Below are 15827 nucleotides of genomic sequence, written 5' to 3'. Positions count from 1 at the left end.
GGGCCAAGAAGAAATTAGTTTTCAGTTTAATTAAAATGCAAACAATGCAGTTTTAACAACTTATCTATTATTGTGAGCAGGGATCCCTAGTTTGAAAAAGTTTCTATGATAAAAGGACAGAAAATAAAAAAACTACAGTGACTGTAAATAGCATTTTTTGCAATCGTCCTCAACTCACTGAGCATGTGATTGGCTATGTGAACAATAAATCTTTAGGCTTTCATATTAAAAATAAGCTGTGACCTTCTTAGGAAAACATTCTGCGAACCTTTGATTTAGTTAGTAAAATGAATATTCAGTTGGGTACAGAAAAAAACTGTGGGTTGGCTGTTAATAAAGAAGTTTATAATGATATACTGTTTACAGGTTTTGCTCCCATCTAAGGTTACGCTAAATTCAGTTCAGAAAAACAAATGTTTATCTACTGAACTGCAAGATATGCCAGGTGCTAGAACTCCCCCTGCCAATGTCTAGACAGTAATAAAACAATGAAGCAATATTTAACACTACAGGCACTGACACAAGCATACTACTAGTAAAATGCTGTAATGCAGAGGCATAATATTAATGAAACAAGTCCAACTACTACCACGGCTTCTGTATTTTACCCTATGACACCCAGCATCAGCGGTTTCCAGGAAGAAATACAAACAAACATAAGAGAAGTGGCATTTTAAAGATGATTGTTGATCATGTTAGGGTATTGTCCAGGCTCAAATGGAAGCTGAAATTATCCTCCTTGCCTTAGTGTAATGTAAACATGTGACAGACAAGAATGCAGTTTATATGGTTTGTCAGTGGTTTCTAATAACCTCTAATCAAAAGCTCCCTTACCAAGTTATCACTTACATTACACCGACACATGAAAATGACAGCAAATCATATTGAATGTTGAAAATCTATTTAGAAGAAATTAATGGTAATGCATGCTTTTTTTAAGTTACATTTTTTTCAAGTTAACTTTTAGTATGTTATAGAATGGCCGATTTGAAGCAACTTTTCAATTGGTCTTCATTATTAATTTTTTATAGTTTTTGAATTATTTGCCATTTTTTCTGACTCTTTTGAACTTTCAAACATTAAGAGGCCCATTTATCAAAGGTCGAATTGCGAATTTGTGTACATTTTTTTAATTCAAATATGCTCACAATTCGACTGGAGGGTTATTTAAGAAAAAATGTGAATGTCTAATATTCGATCAAATGGTTCTGACCTGAAAATTTTAATGGTATTGGATTAGTAGGAATCGAGTTTTCCTCCAGAAAAAAAACCCTCAAATGTCAGGAAGGCTATTCACATCTCCAAATGATTGTACATCAGATCAGCAGGTTTTAGGTGGCAAATATTTGAATTAGGACTGGTCTAGGTGTGATACATATCACATTCAGATTTACATTTAAATAGGGGCATTAAAATATGTGAATTTTAAAACTCGAAATTTCAAATTTACTATTCGACCCTTGCTAAATCTGCCCCTAAAAGACGACCTCAGGATCCTTATTGTCAAATTATGTCAAATTATGTTTTTTCTTTATGCTTAGAATTATTTTTTTTATTATGCAAAAAGCATTTTTGGGTGGTGATACCCTTTATCAATAATCAGTGTGCAAAGAAAACTTTTGTGAAACATGTCGACACATGATCGCTAAAGAAGTGCATGTTACTAGACTTTAGGAAATAGCAAACATGTCCATGTGATATTATTAGCCTGTTACCTAATATTTTTTTCCTTCAGTTACAAAGTCATCTTTGATACATCCACTGTTTCCACTTTAGAGCAAAACATCTATGACATGTGAGGGCACGGAAACATTGTCTTAAAGGTAAATGGCCTTTTTTACACATTTAAATAGCGTTATAAAATAATTGCATCATGGTGTCAGGTACACATGCATGGAACAACAGGCTGTGCAAAATAAAAATGTTTCTAAAATGCAATCTATAAAGGCTGGAGTGAGAAGATGTCTAACATAACAGAACAGAACACAATTTCCTGCTTTGCAGATCTCTGAGTTAGTCAGCGACTTGAAGGGGGGCCACATGGGACATAACTGTTCAGTGACATTGCAATTGATCCTTAGCATGAAGCTCAGATTTAAAAGCAACAGTTATGACCCATGTGGACCCCCTCAAGTCACTGATTGGTTACCAGGCAGTAACCAATCAGTGAAAACCAAGAGAGCTGCAAAGCAGGCAGTAGTGTTCTGCCTATCATGTTAGACATCCAGTCACTCCAGCCTTTATATAGATTACATTTTTGGCTAACTAACAATAATGAAAACATTTTTTATTTTGCACAACCTATCTATTAACCCAGTTTTTATTTTTATACTGAACAGTTCCTTTAACCACAGACTTCTACAGGTCATCTTATGATTCCAAAGGTAAATACACATTGCCAAATAAAAGTTCTCTAAAATGGATATACAGCTGGCATCATCAAATTATATCCTATTAAAGGAACAGTAATGTAAATAAATGAAAAATATTGTTTATACGTTTATAGGCTTATTTATTAAAGATTGGATTTTAGTGATTTTGGAGGTTTTCAAAACCATGACTAAACTCACAAACTCTAAAACCACAACTAAACTTAAAACCACGATTGTCATTGAATTTATTAAAAGATTAGAATATAAAAAGTACAAACTAAAAAAAAAAGTGCTGAATGATGCAGTAAAAATGATGAAAAATGATGACAAATTACAAATTTTCGTTTTTAGGACAATTCGTTAAAAAAATCCGAAACCTCTAAAAGTCAGAATTCGTTTAAAGGGGTACAAACATAGCGAGCTCCCATTGACAACGCAACAACTTTTACTTGGCAAAGTTTTGCCTTAGAGGTATTTGTAGTTTTTACACTCAAATTTTTAGCTTTTTAGAAATATAGGAAAACCACAAATTTTTCAAGATTAGTGGAAAATGGGCCCTAAAAATGTGTATCTGTTAATCTAGAACCTACAAATAAACAATGTCTTTGCAATAAATTTCCTATTATATATAGGAAAGGTTTTCAGTGTGTTGTCCTGCAGTGAGCCATGAATGGCATCTGAGTTTTTTATTCCTATGTAAGAACTAAACCCATTGTATTATACAAAGTTTATTTGTTGTTATCTGCTCTGTAACCTGTGTCTTTTTGTCCTTTTTACCAGTGTAGGGCAACAGCATATTATATTTTAATTACTTTAAAAACACGTTGTTTTTGTTTTATTGTTCCTTTAAAAAGCTAAATTTCTACTAAACTACAGTTCATAAAAAATACAACTTTTTGGGTGTCTATCTAAAATGTATGTATTACTTCTAATCATTTTGATTTTCAAAGGACTAGTGCAGAATGTTGCATTGTAATATGGGTTGCAGCCCAAGTACTATATTAAATGTAGAATGTGTTCTGTAGTTTTAACAAAAGCTGCACAACAGCCAAGACAATGAAATTGGGAAAACAACAGGATATAGTTACCATCATGTCAAACCTAAATGCCGTTGTATGCGTAATATGTGGATTAAAAAAAAAAGAATCTGCCATCAAGTATTAGCAAGTCAGCTGTGTGGGTGCCAGTCAGACTTACCTTGTAAATAATCAGCCAGGTCTCCACCATTGCAATACTGTTAAAAACAAAACACAGCTTTCTTTCATTATGCAAAAAAAATGTAATTACATTTGATTACATTTTTTGTTTCACGTTTGTGTTTGTAAGTGGAAATATTAATTAGTAAGATTAAAAACTAAATGTACATCAGTCCTACAGCAAAACTACAGCAGCCACAGATGAAGAGGTGTCACTTGGCAAAAGTCGAGTAACAGTGGTGTTGAGAGAAGGCAAGGTATTAACTGCTCCACTTAATGTAAGAACCTTTTTTTTTAGTAACGCAGACACTTTCTTATAAAAACTTGGAGACTATGATATAACTTGAAAGGAGCACTGTATAATTATGTGTTCCTGCTTTTGTCTATAATTTAGCCTCAAACTAGCTGGCTGACTTGCTACAGCCTTTCATATCACCTCACTTAGCACTCCTGTTGCATTATAATTCCTTTACAATAGGCCAACAAGGGACATAGTATGATGTCATCATGGTTGTAATAGCTTGGAGCCCAAGAAAATTGAACTAAGCAGTCTAACAGTAAGTAGGTGTAACCCTCAGAGTATACAGTAATACTGTTAAGGATTATCAGAATGGTCATTGCAGTAGCATCTGCAGTCAGGAAATGTTTCCAACTAGAAACCACTTAGCCTGCTTCTGTTTATGCCAGAGCAGCATTCTATCATCTTCTTTGGATATCCAAACCCTAAACATATTACATATATGCCAATATTATACAAAGAACGTGAATGTGAGCAGGATAAGTGCAGGCACTTCTTCTGCATAAGAAAGATGCCCGTAGGAATAGCATAAGGTGTCCTTAAACTTTAATAAATACTTGTTTAGCTTCACACTGTAACCTCTAACAAACTCACTTCACATTATTCAAGTAATTATCTGATTGGGATAATAAGCACGGGTACCAGTGACACCACAAAAAAAAGAAAAGCTCTGAGTTGCTGATGACAAATCTGTCCCTGGCCAGTCAAAAATGGCAAAAAATATAAAAATTGATCACTTGCTCTCCTCTTAGCCCCCCCACACACACGTTACCCCTGTAACAATAAAAGATTACAAAAAGACTACATGGATTGTTTAAAGTGATACCAACATTAATGAAAACTTGATGAAAAACAAACATGTCAATATCACTTTTAAATAATAAACAGAGTTGTATGGAACTTAACCATTAATGTATGGGTGAATAGTATTACAAAACTTTAGTTTTTTTTAAATTAGTGAGTGTGCTCACTATAGATTTAATATTTACAACAAAAATAGAATACATTAACAAAAAAATAATAATAATGCTTACCTCCATAACCAAGAAAACTGAATTAGGCATTTCCTGAAAAAACCAAGAACACAGGTAATTAGATCTATGGGTAAAATATACAACACTGACTAGATAATAGGCATTCCAGGATCATCATCAGGATTGTAGCCATCAATGCATTTTTTATTGTTTTAAAAAAGTACAAATATTTACATGCCAGGTAATTTGTAAAATAATGTAAGAAAATAATGTCTACAATTGCCACATTGCAACTTAAAGAAACAGTTAACTCTTTAATTAAGAGTTTTTCAGCAATATATACTAGTGTTCACTTAGCATTTATATGCAAAAATTTTAAAAAGGTAATGTGTTGCCCAAATTGTAAATCTCTGTTAAATTTAGATTATCTATGTGGAAAAGCCTCAATATTCTTGGTCAGTGAGGTATAGGTAAGTCCTTGTAAGGTGCATCAAATCCATATCAATTTCAGGATTTGGCCCAATCTTAGCTTAACATGTAGAGTAGTAGATTCATTCCTTAAATAATTTACTTCCCAATGATATAGTTAACTAAGAAAGGGCAACAAAATACAGAAACATATAGACTGTTATTTTTGCACACTTTAAGATCATTTTAAGCACGTTTTGACACATATAGCAGTTTAATTTCCAACGCCCAGATTCCTCAGCTGGGATTGAATTCCTAGAAAAAAGTCTTCTAGGAAAGGCAATCTTTCGGACATAAGTAGAAAAATGTAGTCTTTATATGCAGTGGTTAACCTAGCAAGCAGCTCAAATTATAAAAAAAGCTTGTTCAGTGGAGCTTAAAGCTCATACACAGGATTTTGAGTCACAACTTCTGCTTAAAGTGATTGAAAACTGTCTAGCAAGTGTTTAACTCCTGAGAAAAAGAGGCTTGTCATGTATGAATAAAAGAAGTGCTGTGAACCAGTCCTATGACAGAGAACTGGAAAGGTGTAAAATTTACTGTTTCCCCTTGAATTGAATTAGTAGACAAAAAAACTTTTTTTGCCCATATTCTTGTGTACAGCTCCACTATGGGTGCATGTATATATATATATATATATATATATATATATATATATATATATATATATATATATATATATATATATATATATATATACAAAAATTCTAATATACAAAAATAAAGCACTAGAGTGCCTTATTCTTGTATATTAGAATGTTATGGCAGAGAGCTATAAAAGCTTAGGAAGATTATTTTTAAACACAGGACATATAGATTACACCCAGGAATAACTACAAATAACCTTCGTCAATCCTCAGTGTAAAACAGAACATGTTTAAATTAGTAGAGCTCTTAAAATGTTCTAGACCAGTACTTTCCAACTGGAGGCCCACAGCCCCCCTCATGTGGCCCTCCATTAAAGTCTGGCTGCTTTGATTGCTTACCTCTGTGAAAGCATTAGAAGGTATCAGAACTGAGATCAACTGGCCTCCGTATTGTTCACACATCAGATTCAGGCTGTAAAAGCCCAGCTTTGTATCCTTTGTATTTTTCACACCTTTAATGTCTATTACTCTGCTCTACCTATGACTACTCTACCCTTCCTGTGTGTGCCCACACTGCCCATGTGTGTGCCATACTTTGCCTGCCTTACTCTGCCTGTGGTTGCAATACTCTGCCTGCCTTATGCTGCCTATGTTTGCCATACTCTGTCTGCCCTATTCTGCCTGGTTGCTCCACACCCTGCCTGCATTACTCTGCCTGCTCTATGCTGCCTGTGTACCATACACTGCCTGCCCTATGCTGCGTGTGTGGTGTGTGTGTGTGTTACTCTGCCTGCCCTACTATGTCTGTGTGCGCGCCATACTCTGCCTGCCCTAAGCTGCCAGTATGTACACCATACTCTGCCTCTGTGTGCTATACTCTGCCTACCTTATGCTGCCTGTGTGTGTCCAATTTGCCTGTGTGTGCCACACTCTGCCTGTGGGAGGGGGACCTGTTTGTTAGCATTTGGAAATAATTGTTAGGAGTCCCAAAGGTGTTAAATCATGTGCTGGCGTTGTTGTACTATCCACAGGGAAGAAGGAGGCGCATGGATTCCATCCCTCGTTACCACAGAAGTTGGGACAGCACTGATCTAGACTGTGGATCCAACAAGCCCACCTAGGGCTCCATAAACGTAGATATCCAAATCTAAACCCAAGCACCATAAACTACAATTGTTGCAGAGATTTAAAGTACATTCATGTACATGTTTCAGTGGTCACTGTTTCATATATCGACAGGGTTGCTGTCATAAAATGCTGGAAGTTGTCAGAGGGTAGTGATTCCTACAGTTACATCTTCTGCCTTATAGTGAGTTCCCAGAGTGCATACAGAAGCGTCTGACTTACCCATCAGTCTTAGGGGCATATTTATTATGCTGTGTAAAACTAAATTCACAGAAAAACCGGTGTAAAAAGCTGTGTAACATAAATGGTGAATTTATCAAGGTGTGTGTGTAATTTTAAGCTATGCGATCACCAGATTTGCAGCTGTAATTTTACACTGCTTCTGGCGGAAGATGCCCTAAGAAAAAAAAAAACAGCTTTTTACCCTGCAAAGCATGGCAATGTGTGGTGTATTATCCCGCTGTTTTTCTTTGTCAAGGGGTAGTTGGGGGTAACACAAGAGGGACTTGGAGAACATCATGTTATCATTACAAAGGGAAATAAAACCTGATCTTACAAGTCTTCTCTTTTTTATGGGTTTCAAGTACAGACCAGTAAAATGATAGTTCTGCTATCACTTATAGTGAACAGAAATTATACCTTTAATGGACTGGAAACATTTTTTTGTAAAGTCCCCACATTTTTGTTAAAGTCTGAAAGTTAACAAAGTTTTCATGCCTTGAAGTAGGTGAACTTTAAGGTAGACAAAGCCTGTTTATTGAAGTGCAACAGATGGTTCAAACTGTTGATAAGACACACATACAATAAAAAATAATTGCAAACCTTTTGTTTGACATGTATGCACACTATAAAATAAATGATTATATTGATTGTGAGTAGTGATGAGAGACCTTTGTCATCAGGTTTCGCCATGAAAAAGATGCCCATAGACAACAATAGGTGAAAATTGTGGCATGTACAAAATTTGTCTAACTGTGAGGGCTCAATGGATTTGCAAGCATCTTCTTATTATCAGAATATACCACCAGACCCTCTCTAGTACCAAAAGACTCATTGTGGGCCCTCCTGTTTACCCAACATTGTTGAAATGTATGCCTATTGACCAATTCAGTACGGAAAAAAAGAAGAAATGGAGGAAGGGATAAATTAATATATTTATGTGAAGTGAATAAACAAAGCGAGTGGACCCTTGGTCTAAGGTACTCGTGCAGGCCTAGGGATCTCCAGTCACCAGACACAGTATCCAAACAAGTATCATCAAATACAACCAAAGCCAGGTTAAAAGGTATGTAATGGTTTCATCTCACCACAGATCTCAAAAATATTTGAGATATTGTACATGGGAGTGGAATATTGCCACTGTACACTTTAGGCTGTAGAAAAAAGAAAAAAAACTTTCAGCAACTCTTCTTACACTAGCCAAATTGATCCTAAAATAATCAGCACCTGTCAAATGTCTGGGAATCCTGCAGTAAACCTGTAGAACTTCCATAGCAATATAATGTTAGTTTGCTTAATCACAAATGCTTGACATTACATAACAACATTCTTAACACTGATATAACAAAACCATAAAATGAACTGGGATTTTTCCCTTACAGAAAGTGAATACACATTACACAAATCCTGGAACTGGTTATATTTGTTTTCCTTTTACTTCAACATACTTTGAACTGTTTACATCAGTAAGTTTTCCAGTTAAATAGGAATGTTTATTGTGATTAACTGAAGGTCACACTTTGCATGATGCCAAATGCAAAACACTTTTTTAGTGGCATTTGTGTGGGATACAATCAAAGCTAGTCAACCTATCAGTACAGTACTGGATATCATTTAACTCTAACTGTCAGCAACAAATAATATTTCCTAAAGCTACCACACCAAAAAAGTAAAAGATATTCGACAAAGTTACAGTAGTAGTGTTTCAGAGAAGATACTGCTGGGGCAGATAACATGGCTATAAATGTAAAATATAAGATTTACTAAAACTCTTAAAAATGGATAGTTTAACAACATATAGTGACTATACTATCTCACTATATAGTGTTGTTTTTACATGTTAAATAATTTTGAAAAATATTACATCATAATATAAAATGTGTTTTATTCAGCAGGCTGGGCAGCCTTTATATTTAATTCTGTTGATATTTCACTCAGGCTGATTTATGAGTAACTAATCATCAGGTTCCAGTAAAGAATTGGAAAGTATTTTATTTTTTTTCTACTTTCTTTGCTTTACTTGAACCTGATTAAATTATTGTAAATCGTCCCCTAGTTAGGTGGGGCAGATACAAACTGGCCATGACCATGTCAGATAGAGGATAGCCTGTTGTGACCCACTTTTTCAGCGAAAATGTTGTGGGTATGGGATTATTGGCAAGTTGTATTTACATATACAAAAAACAAATGTCTTTGGCATGTGACAGTGTCTTGCACAGCTAGCAACACCCTTGGTGTAGAAGATAAAAGGGCAAGGGAGAAAAAAAAGACACGTGAGAAAGAAGATGAATATAAATGTTAAAGGGGAACAATCGCGAAAATGAATTTTTTTAACGTATTAATATACGCTTCCTCATGCTGAAATATTAAACTTTCTAAATACAATCAGTTAAATATTCTGCATTGTTTCTGAAATAATCAAGTCAAGGTTCACTATCCCTCTCTCAGCATCTGTTTCCCTTCCTTCTGTCTTATAGGGGGATTCCTTTCCTAGCAGATGTATTAGAGCTCATTCAAATAACTGATTCCAGTACAAACAAAATCTAACAAAATAACTGCCTTTTGCACAAATCCTGCATGTAGAGCAACAGGATTTCTGGTGATTTTAATAGAGTGAGCTCTAATAAAGTACATCTAGGCAAAAGGAACCCCCCTATAGATAATGGTATATTACTACATCTAACTTACAAACCAAGCTGGCTCTGTCTGTAAGTGGAGGTTAAAAACAAAAAGTTTGAAAACCTTAGGTTTATGGATTTCAATAAACTTCCACTAATACAGTGCTCATGTAGGAGATACGTTTATTTCTAAACACTGATAATTTTAGTTATGCAAGAAAGATCTACTTGAAGCTGGAAAGCAAGTTTTTCATAATCATTCTGTGCAGGCTTGCCATAACACTGTTTTAAAGCATGGAATATAAAGGTTACACAAGGAGATTTTTTTCCAACTCAAGCACAGGTTAAAATATCTCTCCTTTTGCATCCGACTGAAAATAGGACACTGATCCTATGAGAAATCCCATGACAAACATGAACAACTTGGCCTCTGTCCAAATTTGAGCAGGAGTACGTGTGCTAATGCTTACTATATACTGAGATGGTGGAAACAGCTAAGTGGTTTGCAGGTGCAGATAATACACAGTTTCAATAAATGAACTCAAACACTCTAAAGGTCAGCTGCTTGTTGTCAGAAAATTTGGCAATCATACCAGGGGGTTATATAAGAACATTAAAGGGAATGTAAAGTCTAAAATAGAATAAGGCTAGAAATGCTGTATTTTGTATACTAAATATAAACATGAACTTACTGCACCACAAGCCCAATCAAACAAATAATTTATGCTTTCAAAGTTGGCTACAGGGGGTCACCATCTTGCAACTTTGTTAATCATCTTTGCAAGACTAAGACTGTGCACATGCTCAGTGTGGTCTGGGCTGCTTAGGGATCGTCATAAACAAAGCTGCTTGAGTTCTGAATGGCTGGGAAGTAAGGCGGGGCTCCCCCTGCTGTTCATAAGTATGATTGTTTCCCTGCTCAGCAGTTAGGGACCGTCTGACAATTCCTATCCACAGCAGTAAATGAAGGGAGAATTTCACTGCATACAGTAAGGTTTTTTATAAAAACAGTACACATTTTTTAATTAAAGTATATTGGAGATAGGTTTCTTTTTCATAAAAAAAAAGTAAAAATGGGATTTTATTTTTTTGCCTTTACATGCCCTTTAACTTAACAACGTTCATGTTATTTGAAACAACAACAAAGAAAAAAAAACTAAACCACTTTAGCTTTAAAGAATAATGAATTTTAATATGAATCTTCTTATACTTGTTCTTATTATACTTTACCCACACAGTGCATAGGTGTGGAAGGTACACTAAACACAGAAAAGTGGAAGCTCATTTAGAGTCTTCAAAAGAGCAAATGCAGTGTATCAAGAATGTCAGACAAATTGTGGTCATACAGTAGATATACAGATTACACATTTTTTACTTATTTTCTCAACTTTTTTCCATTAATAAATTAAGTTTGTAAGACTTAAGAAAATAGCAAGAAATTGAAAAATAATTAAAAAAAATACAAGAAAAACGTAAATCAACATCATTCCAATTTCCAATTTACATTTTTCCTTTACTTTTTTTTTGTCCTTGGTCTAAACACATATGCAAATGTACATAGGAGCTCAAAACAACATTATGGGGCTATTTATTAAGATTATAGAAAAACATCAACTGTAATGTTGTCCATAGCAACCAATCAGATCTTTGCTTGATTGCTGGTGAATGTTCAAATCTAATTGCTGATTGGTTGCTATGGACAACATCACCAGTGATGCTGATCTCCAGTGTTAATAAATATGCTCCCAAAAGTCTTACAGTATATGGATTTTTATGGAACACTGCTTTGTGAGGCATGATAAGTAATGGGCAAAGGGAAGTGGAGCCATGGAAAGTTCAGTTCTGCTGTGAGACTATGCAACTATGAACAAACAGTTTAATTAGAATCTGCTGAAATGTGCAAGATGAATAGCTATGCAGCACTTTATACATTGTGATTACAAGTTAGTTAAGTGTCTTTGTTTTGCTGGATATTCCTTTTAAAAAAAAAACACTGGCACATTGTTAAATCTTAATTACAGGACAATTATGGGAATACGGAACATATTTCCAGAAGTGATTTTATTAAAATATGAACGTATGTTTTGTATATTTTGGACATCTTCTGGATTAGGGCTTTACTAGAATATAATACATTTAGCTTCCTAGATCCATTTTCATGCATGGTTATTCTGAAATCGCTGGGAATGACAGTAGTGGAAAAATAACAAAAACAATGCACACAATTCCTATAGTACAAAAACAGCTTTAAAAGTTTTTTTCCCAGGACTACTAGTCCTCTACTGCATCTATTTCTCTTCTCTCCCATCCCCCACCTATACCCTACCCCTCCCCTGACATTTCTGCCTCCCCTATCACAACTTTAAGGGTAAGGGCACAGGCTAAGATTCTGAGAGGTTTAGTCACCCGGGAACAAATTGCCTCTTCTTCGGGCGACTAATCTCCCGAAAAAGCCTTCCCGCCGGCTAGAATCTAAATCGCCAGCGGGATGGCACTCGGAGCATTCGTTTTTCTAAGTCGGCCGAAGTTGCCTCACAAGGAAACTTCGGGCGACTTTGGAAACAAAGCACTCCAAATGCCGGCGGGAAGGCTTTTCGGGGATATTAGTCGCCCAAAGAAGAGGCAATTACTCGCCGGGCGACTAAATCTCCCCGAATCTTCCCGTGTGCCTTTACCCTAATTTATAGCTCATGTTCCTATGCTTATGAGAGAAGATAAACCAATATCATCATAATATTCTATTCAATATGTTTGACAGTGAGATACATGTATGTGATATCATTGGATGTTTTCAATAAAACCATTCAAAAAAATTTTTTAAAAAGTATATTCCACAAATCCTAAAAATCTCTAAAATATTAAATACTATAGCACATTATAAAAATAGTTAGGGGCAGATTTATCAAAGGTCGAGGTGAATTTTCGAATTAAAAAAATTCGAATTTCAAGCTACATTCGAATTTCGAGCTATTTCAAGCTATTTTTTGTTTACTTCGACTAGGGAATAGTCCGAATTCGATTCGAATTTGAAAAAAAAATCGAATAACGACATTTATCATGTACTGTCTCTTTAAAAATTCCACTTCAACCATTCACCATCTAAAACCTGCCAAATTGTTGTTTTAGCCTAGAACCTCCTAGAACCTATTTGAAGTCAATTGGTGGACTTTGAAAAAACTAAGCTTTTTTTGGAAAAGCTTTGAATCAAATTCGATCGAATGCGATATTCCTTCTATTCGTAAGATTCGAATTCGGCCTATTCGATCGAAAACTGACCTATTGGACCAAAAAAAAACTTTGACTTAATTTTGTTTGGTCTTTTTGAATTAGAATTTCGAAGTTTTTTCAATTCGAAATTCGACCCTTGATAAATATGCCCCTAAATATCGGGACAACAGTTACAGTGTTTTTGTACATTCTTTACTAAGTCATATCAGCTTAATTCATAATAAAGACATTTACAAATTCTATGTATAGATCAAAGTTACCTGGACATCGTAAAGGGCCACAATGTTTTCATGCTGCAACTCCTGAAAAAAATGAAAATGAAGATGCTGTTGTTATGATTATTATTCTGTGCTTATTAAGTGTTTTTTTTCAGAGATTATATATCATTCACATTAGTACCAGTGTTGCTCATAGTTCCTATTCCATTCACAGATGAGCTAAGTCCAGGGTAAAACCAAACTTTTAGGATGTTTATATTTTCTTGGTTAACTGATCTACCAGGCCTAAATAATGTGCTCTTAAAGCCCAAGGTCAATCACAGAAATCAGGTTAAGTTACTTATTGACACAAAGGCATTTCCCTGCCCTTTCAGAAGAATTTACATCTTGATTGTTGGAATCTAACATGTTCTTTTTGTCTTTGAGAGAAAAAAAACTTACCGTAACAATGCAAAGATGGTGCTTACCCATTTTATCAAGTAGTAGGCAAGTTGATACTTTGTTATTCCCTGCAGCACAGATTTTATAGGCCTAGTTTATGGATTGCCCATCAGGGCCGGATTTAAATAGAGGGCACCCCTAGGCCCACTGGCATTCGTTGCCCTGTCCTCTCCCTTATATGGATTGTTTCCACAGACATCATGATTACTTGTGTGATTGTGGGGGGGGGGGGGTGAAAACTTAACTGGGATACAGCATATTTGAACTGTACTTTATGTGCTCTGTACATATTTATAGCAGAAGAGGGGGTGTGTGAGTTCAACAGTAAGTAAAGGTTTCACAGATTTAACTACAATCCTACTCAAGAGAAGTGATACAAGGTCAAATTATTGTGCTAGACCTCTGGTTGCCTAAAATGCAAATGATTCATTTAAAAGAAGATTACCCAGAACAGAATCTGTTAAGCCATTATTTCTTGACAAATCCAGTTATAAAGCCCTGAACAAAAATGCCATTAAATGCATCATTTGCTAAAAATACAATAAGCATAGCCAGTTACATTATTGAAAGAATATTATTTTAATCTACTGCTTTACAGGATTACAGTTTGGCAATTTTATGAGAGAAATTTCATAGAGGTCCCGTGGACAAAGCAAACCATGCAATTCTAAATTTACTGTCTTGTTTGCAGTTAAAAATCGGAATGGATTTAGATTAGTAGCTGGTGTTTCATAGCAAACTGACCAAATTGTCACAGTCTAAAAACAGATGCCAGTGAACTACAAAAGACCACAGGCATTGTTTTGACAGTAGAAATTAAAAAATGCATTTCAAAGATCTTGATTTTTTGAACAGAATAATTCCACAAACGTACATAAATAAGTCTAGACTTAGATTCTATTATTGCTTCTATATTGAAACATGTCTAAGAGTGTTTCATTTTTGTTTCTATTTACCTAAAATAAAATCTGAATTTTGCCTAGAATGTCAGGGGTGAAGAGAATTTAAGAATTACCATGGAAACACAAGAAGGCTCTGGCTGAAACTAAGTGATGTAGCAAATAAAATGATAGAACTATAGATGAAATAATCTATGGAACGTATAAGAGAGATGTATGTTTGTGTATGGTTTTTTTATTCGTATACTATCACAAAAGCATTACAAGGTGTAAACACAAAAGAGCGGTTTAGTTCAGGGGTTTATCAAACTGGGGAATTTTGACGGATTTTCAGCTGTTTAATATTAATATTTATCAAACATTTTCTGACAGTCAGAAAAAGTACCCGTTGCCCCCAATGCAAATTAGAATTTGGAGAGAATGTATTTGGCCAAAAATGGTTAAATAAAATAGCTGTATTTTTATATCCTAGGCACCATACTGGGACATAATAAATAGGCCTTTAAAAGTATCAGAATCACAATCTATGTCATTATACTGGTGCTCCCTGATCTTTTCCAGTTCCGCCTGATAGAAGATGGAGGCGTATGGTTGTGGTCAGCTGCCAAGTGGGGCCCTGATGTTGACTGAGGAGGGGAGGTCAGATGCGCTGAGGTTACTTGTGCCCCTGATATGGCAGTCCTGGTGGGCCCAGACCAACCCCCCCCCCCTCCGAGTCTGACACTGCTTGTTATACGTAAGATACTACTGTAGAAATGAGATATACTGTACTATAAACTATATTTTTGCAATGTAAAAAAATGGTTTATTTGTACCACAAACAGGCGGTTAAGATTTGGCTTAAAGGACAAGGGAAGCCTTAAGCTGGCCATAGATGCAAAGATCCGATTGTTCGAATCCTCGAATGATTTGACTTCCCCATCTCCAGACCTGCCACTAACCTTTCAGATCAAATAAAGTAGAAAAAGAACAGATCAGCCGATGTTCTGCCCCTACAGCAATCGTACAAAAATGTCCGACAAAAGGTAGTGACAGTCTCCCACTGAAAATCGTCTTATCAGCAATTTTAACAGAGAAATTATCAGCAGCCGACAGAAACTTTTAACCTGTCTGATCGACCAAACGACCGATCTCCGTGGGACCAAAAATGCCGGGACTCTCCACACACGGTCCGAAAATCGTAC

At 35.4% G+C, this 15827-nt stretch overlaps 1 protein-coding gene across 2 annotated transcripts in view; it reads right to left on the bottom strand.

Annotated features, from left to right (window-relative positions):
• The window catches only part of LOC108709614 (serine/threonine-protein kinase ULK2-like), a 75578-nt gene that overhangs the window by 42920 nt on the left and 16831 nt on the right, over nucleotides 1-15827 (bottom strand). For both annotated transcript variants that reach the window (XM_041584091.1, XM_041584092.1), the window contains exons 4-6: nucleotides 13346-13387; nucleotides 4901-4933; nucleotides 3570-3606 (exon numbers count right to left, since the gene is read on the bottom strand). In XM_041584091.1, the coding sequence (XP_041440025.1) occupies nucleotides 3570-3606; nucleotides 4901-4933; nucleotides 13346-13387 (112 nt within the window). The remainder of the gene's footprint in view (nucleotides 1-3569; nucleotides 3607-4900; nucleotides 4934-13345; nucleotides 13388-15827) is intronic.

Source organism: Xenopus laevis, chromosome 2S (assembly GCF_017654675.1).
Source record: "Xenopus laevis strain J_2021 chromosome 2S, Xenopus_laevis_v10.1, whole genome shotgun sequence".
NCBI classification, from domain to species: domain Eukaryota; kingdom Metazoa; phylum Chordata; class Amphibia; order Anura; family Pipidae; genus Xenopus; species Xenopus laevis.
The sequence above is the reverse complement of the archived record's forward strand: the minus strand, read 5'-3'. Positions and strand labels throughout refer to the sequence as shown.